This window comes from Pollicipes pollicipes, unplaced genomic scaffold (genome assembly GCF_011947565.3).
Source record: "Pollicipes pollicipes isolate AB1234 unplaced genomic scaffold, Ppol_2.1 Scaffold_4002;HRSCAF=4701_pilon_pilon_pilon, whole genome shotgun sequence".
NCBI classification, from domain to species: Eukaryota; Metazoa; Arthropoda; class Thecostraca; order Pollicipedomorpha; family Pollicipedidae; genus Pollicipes; species Pollicipes pollicipes.
The window spans coordinates 9,307,326-9,316,787 of record NW_023596420.1 but is presented as its reverse complement, the minus strand read 5'-3'; the positions used below and the strand labels follow the sequence as shown (position 1 = coordinate 9,316,787).

At 52.8% G+C, this 9,462-nt stretch overlaps 1 protein-coding gene across 1 annotated transcript; it reads left to right on the top strand.

Moving 5' to 3' along the window:
• Positions 1-731: 731 nt before the first annotated feature.
• LOC119093910 (acidic repeat-containing protein) lies at positions 732-3,697 on the top strand. Its single transcript, XM_037216925.1, has 4 exons — positions 732-813; positions 1,308-1,747; positions 2,162-2,371; positions 2,668-3,697. Exons 2-4 carry the CDS (start codon positions 1,361-1,363, stop codon positions 3,301-3,303), a joined length of 1,233 nt encoding a protein of 410 aa, XP_037072820.1. The 5' UTR covers positions 732-813; positions 1,308-1,360; the 3' UTR covers positions 3,304-3,697.
• The last annotated feature ends 5,765 nt before the right edge of the window (positions 3,698-9,462 follow it).

Here is a 9,462-nt window from a genome sequence, read left to right as displayed (position 1 = left end):
TCCTATATCTCTCTCTCTCTCTCTCTCTATCCTAGTGCCCGTCATTGATGACCGCGTGTGCGCCAGGGCAGACGTGTACGGCGACGTGTTCGTGCCGGACAAGATGATATGTGCCGGCTTCCTGGAAGGCGGGCGTTGACACGTTCCAGGGCGACTCGGGCGGCGAGCTGGTGTGTCAGGCCGGGACGACGGGGCCTGGCAGGTGGTGGGCGTCGTGGCGGCTAATTGGAAGGGAGCTTGTCGTTTGGGGAAGTTTTCCCACATTCGGTTTGTTCACAACATATTCGAGAAGTCAATCACATAAAACCTACTTCGAGCTTTGAAAGCCGCCCAGCCCGGCTCGGGGGTTCGCATGTGGGCGTGAGACTGAACATCACCGCCGTACAGGCGGCCATCGACAACGTGGCTCACGTGAGACTGGACGACACCACCGTACAGGCGGCCATCGACACCATGGCTCACGTGAGACTGAACGTCACCACCGCACAATGCCTCGCGAAGCCCTCCCCCACCCCTTCCCCAATGACTCCACGGCCGCTCTTCCTACACGCGTCGGGTCTCAACTGAGGGAAACGGGCTGACGCGTCACGAACACAGCAACGAACATCAACCTTCATTTACCGCGAGGCTGGAGCAAAGCGCCGCCTAGCGGCGCGCCCATGAAGCACACGCGATAAGATGTCGCGGTGTGAATCAGCGGACGCGTTCGTGCAGAATGGTGCGGGCTAGAGCTGTCTTAGCCGTCGGGTCACAGGCTCAGCCAGTGCAGAGCGGTCGGCGCAGGCTCGGACAAACCCCGGCGCCGGTGAGGAGGTAAGCGGACACGAAGGTGTCGTGCTTGAGTGTCCCCTTGCTTGACGAGCTCAGCAGCGTGATCTAACCAGCGATTCCAGTCGCCCTTCTTATCACATTCTCACTGCGCGGGCAATGTCTTGGGGATGTGCTTCCAGGTACGTGTAGTTTTACCCAGCCGTTATCCTCTCTCTTCTATCCCAAAGTCCTGAAACGATCATTGCTGACCGAGAGAATTATACTCCAAAGTTAACGGGACCAATAAAAAGGCAGGGTTATCGAGAATGTCCCCTGTCTGTTGCAAACACAGCCATGTTTGTGTTTCCATCTGTGGACAGTTTTCATGTAGCATCGGAGGACAGCCTGCCGAAGGCCTGGCAATCGCCTATTCCCGTGTCGACGGTTGATTATCATCTCCCGTCTCCATCTCCATCGCCCATCCTTCTGTGTGGCGACAACGACGGGGTTCGCCGGTGCTGTGTTGTGTCCCCAGTGACGTCATACTGCACGCGCAGGTCGCCTTCGGGCGCGCATTGCGCCGCCTCGACCGCCAGCAGTCTTTCGACCGATGAGCGAGCGACAGCGGCACGGCTACTGGCTGAGGGAGCGCAAGCAGACGGATGTCTCCATCTACGGCACGACAGACGGGTCCAGCAGCGAGGAGGACGACCGGCTGGCGGACCCCGACTACGTGCCGGAGCCGTACCTGGACTCGGACGAGAGTGACTGCTGGTCAGAGGGCAGCGAGTCCAGTGATGAAGGGTGCCGGGCATCAGTCGGGGACGAACTTAGTGGTGACGACCGTGGTGAGGCGAGTGCTGGCGCATCGCCACCAGCAGGTGAAGGCGGTCACCGTCGCTGCCGCCCGCCAGCAAAAGGGGCACTCCAGGTGAAAGGGACGACTGACGTGAAGAAAAGCGGAGACGATGAGCGATTCGTGAAATCTAGGGTCCAGGTGAGCGTAAGTCTGCACGTGTTTACATCAAGCCGTGCGACCAGTACTGCTCAGTTGTGGTTATCTTTTGCACGACTTCGGCTTTAGAACAGTTTTGTCATGCGCAAAAGCGTGCAAAGGGAAGGTCAGTCATCCAGCTGCTACCACAGCACAAAGCCGTGAACCGGTCGTGTCAGCTCCTCGCATCTAAATTTGCCTGGGAGCGTGTGCCACCGCTTATCTTGAACAAGCTGACGAATCATGCAAGATATCGCCGCATGTCGATCGCCGTAGTCGATGTCACGCAAGAGACATCACGCTTCCACGGCACGCTAAAATGTTTTTTCGGTAAGAATTTGAGTCGCTACCACTGTTGCAAAATTCTGCGTGTCCTTCTGAGCCAGGCGTCTCATGTCGCCTATCACATCTCCCCAGACGATCGCGTCGGACAAGCCCGGCCAGAAGCACGCGGGTCGCGTGCAGTCTGACACCCTCAACTTTATGACGTCACTAGCCGCGGACCTGCCGAAGGACCAGCGGCGTGACGCCGAGGCGGAAGGCTTCGTGCATGAATTCGGGCGGAAGAAGATAAATCTGGCGAAACGCTTGTTTTGTCTGATCAACACGGAAGTCTTCGGCTCACAGGTGGAATGCTACGACTCGGTTGTAAATCACCTTGTGCTTCCGTTGCTTCGTACCATTTTATCTACTTCGCGCTTCTTGAACGTAAGCTTGGATAGCGCTGGCGTGGTGCAAGCTAGGATGAAAATTTCCTGGTCCTTTGGTCACGCATTTGTGTTTTGATTGTCGCATGTAGTTAACAGAGTAATGCGCACATGTATGCACGAACACGTATGTTTCCGTGAGTGTTGAGCACAACGTTGTGTTCTTTATGTGTGCAATCGTGAAGTAAATAACACTGTCGCCGCACTTCGTTACAGCTACCCGACGACTTCGAAATCAAGTTCAACAACCGGATGCTTCGCAGCGCCGGCTTCTGCTACTGCAAGCAGACCGCCTGCGGAGATGCGACGGTGCGTACGGCGCGCATCGAGCTCTCTGAGAAGGTGGTAGACAGTGCTGAGCGGCTGCGCGACACGCTGGTGCACGAGCTGTGCCACGCCGTCGCCTGGGTTGTGTCGGGCGACCGCGGCGGCCACGGGCCCGTGTGGCGCGGCTGGGCCGGCCGCGTGCAGCGCCGCTTCCCCGAGCTGCCGCCCGTCTCGCGCTGCCACAGCTATGAGGTCCACTGCAAGTACACGTACCGATGTACGCGGTGCGGCTACAGCTTCGGTCGGCACTCCAAGTCGCTGGACACGCAGCGCAAGGTGTGCGGCCGGTGTCACGGCCGGTTCGAGTGCGTGCTGACGGCGGCGCTGGAGCGGCAGGCAGGCGCCGCGCCGGCCACGCCCCGCACGCCCGAAGCGAAGGGAGTGCGATCCCCCTTGGGCAAGAACAACTGCTCCTCTGCGGAGCAGGACGCAGCGAGACTCAAATCCAGCGAAGACATGCAACTGCTCGGGCAACAGTTTGCCGCTACCAAAATCGGCCCACACAAGCCTAGATCATGGCATTGACCAGGCCGGGCCTGCCGGAGACGGAATGGCTTTCAATGCGGCTGGCACGGCCTGGTGGATTGATATGCGACAGCATGAGCTGAGACAGGTGTTCTCACCTTGCTCGGTGCTCACTTAACGTAACTTCTGCCCGTGGATTCAGTCATGGTCGAATGTAAGCGCCTGACAATGATCACGGGAATGACAACATGGCCTGTGTAAACTCAGTTTACACGGGTTTACAAACTCGGCATGTTATTATTCAAGAGAATTACTGGCCACGATACCGACTGTCCTGGAAAGCATTGGCACATGGACGTGCCACGCTCAAAGCCCCTGGTGCGGCAACAGCTTCAGCTGTATAATATGCTAGCCAACGTGACTTACTGAGCGTTATGATGACTCAATAGCTGACATAAGCCATTCGAGAGCCCCGAGAAGGAGAGGTGACCTGTAGTGAACGCTGTGGGGCATGGAACAGCATAGGCACGGCCAAGGGAGTGCGGGGATGGGGGGGGGGTCAAAGGAACCATCCCCCTTCCTGAATGCCGATGGACCCCTCTGGCCCCTGACTTATAGAGGACCCTATCTGCTGTGTGCCTCGGCCGGCATTTGTGTAGGATCTGCTGACCTGAAGAGGGCATCTATCAACATTTAAAAGACCCCAGCGATCTGTAAATCCTCTTACAACATTCAGGGCCTCGTCGAACTGCATAGGGCCTTTAGTAGCTTTAGACGGCCCATGATGGTTGAGGAGGGCGGCGTTTACCAGCGTTGCCTTCTGCCGGCCTGTATACAGCCTGGTTAACATAGATTTAAGGGGTTCCCGAGAACTGAGACAGTCAAAGGTCCAGATAAAGGGGTGACAAGGCTATGGCCCCCTCCTTGGATCTCGAAAACAGGGACCCTCCTTACCTCAGGTCTCTAGCTAGAGGACCCATTCTGATCTCCGGAAATCCCACCGAGGTATTAGGGACACTCTTCCTCTCTTGGTCCATATCCTCTCCTTGAACAAAACCTGGATCCGCAAATGGCAACGTTGGGGGAGAGGGAGCGCAGGAGTAGATGCGGCTATGACCTCACACAAAGTGTGAAACATCAGAAAAAATCTGCGTACATTGCTTTTTAGAGATAATCTGTGCATCCAACTTTTATTTGAGCAAATGCATCAGAAGGCAATAATAATGGCACGAGGGAACGAAATCCAGGGTTTTGTATTGGTGTTTGCGTTTTTTTTGTTTTGCATTTTTGCCCCACCCAACATGCTTGCTGAACCCGTCCTAGATCCACTACTATATCCAACGCAGAGGTCACAACAGCTTGTTCATATATTATAGCTGTGGTAAGTGGTAACAAATGCGAACTGACAGTTGGCAAATAGATGTAACTGTATCAACAAGATAAATGCATTTCTTTACATATATATATATATATATATATATATATATATATATATATATATATACATTAGCCACCTATCCTTGCTCTTCCCCCTCGCCCACGCATAATTATCTACGGGCCCTATAACCGACACATTTGAGTTAATCGTTCCGAAGTTTGCCAAATTGTCGACAAGTAATTTTTCCTGAGTGCCAAAACAAAGTGGCCACAATCCCGGGAGATGTGTAAATTTTATGGCGTTTATTACGAGACCCCTTTGCTGAAAGACACCCGGAAAACTTTCCCCCTGTTAGACAAAGTCTTCGGGGCCACCCCTGGTTGACGCCTGCTTAGACTCAGAGGTATTGGTAGGGCCCGGCCCCAGAGCTCAACTCAGATCCTGCAAGCTCTTCCGATATCCACAGCCACCAAGACAATGGCGATTCCGGCCGGTATCCAGATTAGTTCATGACATGTACGTGATGAGCATCATGTTCGTGGTGCGTTTAGGACTGCAACGCTTCACTGCACAACAAAATATGGGGTATATCTCACATTCTACATTTGTCTTTCTACAGTGCATTGAACTTTTTTAAATAATGTGGCCCTCATTGGGTGCAAGTGCCCCTTTGGTTCCGTCCCCCCCCCCCCCCCTCCAGGGAGACATCCTGGCTACGTCACCGTTGGGCCGCTAAGACGGACGGACTGGCCACTTAAAACCAAATATCGTAGATCCTAAGAATATCTGATGCGCAAGAGGCGGAGCGAGAAAGGAGATGGCTCGTCAAAATGCTGAAGCAATCCACGGGTCAGGTTTGGCATCCTCTACTCCGAAGGCCGCGAAAGCAGGAGCTACATGGGTCACACAGAGCCAAGTGAATGACGTCGAAAAACACGTGGTTGTCATCGCTGAGCCAGGCAGCCGCTACGCAACTCATTTTACGTGCGAGTTCGGCCGAGCCCTGCACTTGCTCAACGAGCTTCACTCCGTGAGCCCGCAGTGCGACGGTCACATCAATGTGCTCGGCTGCGATGGCACGGTCGTCAATACCGAGACGATAGGCGACGTGTTCCGGCTGTTTGAGCTGGCCACGAGTCCACCCGCACACTGGTTCATCTGCCAGATGCACGGCAACGAGCTGAACCTCCTCATCTGCTGCTGAGCTGGGGCGGCACGACACGGGATCGAATTTTTTTCTGGACCCATCGGCAAGGCCTGCGCCAGGTAGTTCTGGGAGAGGGATGTTGTGGCATTCAAGCCTATGCCAGGGCACGTGCCAAACCTGCCGGTCGACCTGATTCAGCAGCTGAGCACCAACTGGCAGCTGCTGTACCTTCGGGCCTCCAGCGTTCAAAACGGCTCTGTCCGAAACGTGGCAGCCCAGCGACGAATCGGACCATCGAACCATGCCAGGTAAATATCAAAACGCATTATCTTCGAATTTATAGCAATGAGTGTTTAAACTTAATCAAGTATCAATGGATATTTCATGTGCCCACTCTTGAGCACTCATTATCATATTTTGTGCCGTAGAATGTCGCTTCATTTGCTCGTTGGTTCATGCTACTAGCAAATGCTTTGATATGTACTTCGCCACCTTTAAGGACCCTGGATATCGGAATGATTAAATACACTAAAAAGGCGCAATAATTTTTGTATTGTCTAACGTGCAGTTCGTAAATAATTGTTCCAATATATTCGCTTGTGTTTTCAGATGGTTGAAATGGCCGCTTGCCTGCTCCTAGTTCACATATGTACCGAGACCTCCAGCAGCGCTCTCAAGGACCTCTTCCCGCGCGTGATCGGCCACTATCGGCCACTATGCTCGCCATCCGGCAGAACAGCAGCTGCGACTTTGGCTTACGCAATTTGTTCCGGAGCATCACGCTGCTTCGCGAGCTGCTGCGGCCACATAGCCCACGGTGCAGCCAGTCCTCCAGCGTAACCGGTACTGAGTCCGTCCGGAACAACTGTTGCTGGACATGGTGTGGGATAAGGGCCGCATGCTATGCGAACAGGCGGTTCCGGTCGTCGCGCCGCTCGTGAGCAGCAAAACCGAGGGTCTTCTTCAGCCCAGGTCTTCGCCACCTCAGCGATAAAGTTCGATGCCGTGAGGCTCACCGAACTGATCCCTGGCACGGACCAGTCACGCATTCTCCACTGCGAGACCTCAGCGACTGCGGGGTGCGGGGCAAAGTGCGGGCTTCGCTGGCCATCTCACCCTACCTGGTTCACAATAGGAGTGCGACCAGCGCCACACTGCCGAGGACGTCCGGGAGTGGAGCCGGAGCTTCAGCAATATGTGGAGCCCAGCTGCGACGGTATTTCTGCTATCGTGTGATCTCCAACACGCGTTTTGGGTTTCCAGGCTGTGAGCAGCTGCTGTTTGGGCCGTTGCATCGAATACACGGCCTCGGCAAGGAGCAAGATGCGCATGGGGTCACCCTACCCCCCCCCCCCTCCCCGCCCTCCACGCCCGTGGGTATAGGCTGCAAAACTTGCTATATGCATTAAGTGTACACCAGACAATATATTCTGAGTAATATACCATGCATGGCTTTGCTTGCATCACGTGAGTTGTTTTAGGGAAGTGAAAGTCTAAAGTAATACTAGACAACATGCTCGTACAGCGAGTCCATGCCCAAAAGCACATAAAGTTTCCGCCATATGGTAATTAATCAGGCAGTTTTCGATTCGCATATTGGACCTTTTTTGCTACTGATAACACACTCTAGTGTCTAACGCTAATGAAATGTCACAACATTTTGTTGGCTGTTGCGAACGGTTGAAAAGAAGCGAGCGAAAAGCATTAGGGGAACTTTAATTTCCCTCATAAACCTAGTGCATATATATAGATATATACCTACACGCATATACAAATGTATGTGTATATATTTAAACACACACACACACATACACATATATATATATATATATTATATAATATATATATATATTATATATATATCAGCAAATCAATCTTGTTCTGTTCTTTAGATTCAACGTATTTGATCGTCACGAAGGTAAATGACGTTTGGCAAACTAAGGTTTTGTCCTGTTTTCAGTCGACTGTAAAACTGAGGCCAACAGTCAGGCACAGCATGTTCCCGGTGGGTTCACTGCGCGGATGCGACGCCGCCCGGCACCGGTAGTGACACCACCCATGACGTCACGTTCACTCGTGTTTAAACAGTATTGAGCGGGTCTTAGTCAGATTTTGCAACCTGTTAAACACGTATTAACACTACCACACGCTTAAGACGTGCCATTGATATATATATATATATATATATATATATATATATATATATATATATATATATATATGTGTGTGTGTGTGTGTGTGTGGTGTGTGTGTGTGTGTGTGTGTGTGTGTGTGTGTGTGTGTGTGTGTTGTGTGTGTGTGTGTGTGTGTGGTGTGTGTGTGGGGTGTGTGTGTGTGTGTGTGGTGTGTGTGTGTGTGTGTGTGTGTGTGTGTGTGTGTGTGTGTGGTGTGTGTGTGTGTTGTGTGGTGTGTGTGTGTGAACATTACGTCGTTGTGGCTACCGCCTGCTCCGCTCAGTGAAGATGCGACGCTGTTGGCGTCGGTGTAGCGCCGCCTATCGTCTCTGACATAAACCAAGGGTGGCGCAGCAGGGAGGGGGCAGGCAGAAAGGTCAGTCCTCCAACCTGCTGGCAGGGGGCAAGAGTATGTATTCCCCCTCCCCTTCCCCCTGAATGGGGAGGCACATTTTCCCAAACTAAAAACATTGTACAGACCCGCAGATTACAAAAATTCAGATTAAGGAGGTCCGCATGACTGAGCTACAGAGTGAAATATTTAGCTCAGACGATCCTTTTCTATGTTAAGGGGCCCGTTGTATGGATCATAAGGCTACCTTTATGAATAAGATAGGCCATACGCTAGATCAAGAAGCACAATGTTGTGTTAAGGAGGATCGGGAGGCTCCCATTTTGAACTAGGAGGCTCTGGTCTGGGTAAAGAAGGACCACATATACTCAAAAGACCTCTTCTCTGGAACGAGAGTCCTCTTTCGTGCATCAGATGGATGCCCTGTCCGAATTAGGATGCCCTGTTCTGGGATTACGAGGCCCGTTGGACAGATTAGGAGGCCCCTTTCTTGAAAAGGAAGCCTTCTGTACTGGATAAGGAGGCCCTCTATGAATCAGGAGGTCCTGTTTTAGTTTACCAGTATATTTTACTGGATAACTAGAAGGCGTTATTTTGTTTTTTGTTGTTGTCGACATTAATTATTTACCTAGATATGATGCACCTACTTGATAACGAAGCGTATGTCCTCAGCACCCCCCCCCCCCTGAATGCTGCACCATCAAGGAGGCTCCCCTGTGGGTGTTGTTCGCGGCGTATCTATTCGCCGTGAGCCAAAGGCTATTTTTTCATGTGCGAGTAGGGTTTTGGTTTGCTACGTTGGGGCCCGGGCGCTCGTTCCGGACACGCGCGCCAGGACGATCAGCGGGGGGAGGGGACCTTTCAAAAACACTGACCTCGTCGAAGTGGGCACGTACAAACAATACGTGGGAACGTTCAGACAATGAGACGGCACGGTGTGGGGATCCCTGTCGGCCCACCGCGTCGACAGCTGCACACTCGGCGCCTTCATCTCTCAAAATGTAAGCCCCGGCGGAGGAATCGCCGACCCTTCGCCGATTCCGAGGCCCCGGGCCTTTTTCCCCTCTTTTCGGCCAATCAAAAAGATGCGTTTTGTAGGTCCTTTCAGATTACGTGCCCGCACATTTTTTCTGGTTTGTTATTTCGTGCGCCTCATCCCGGCTTGCAC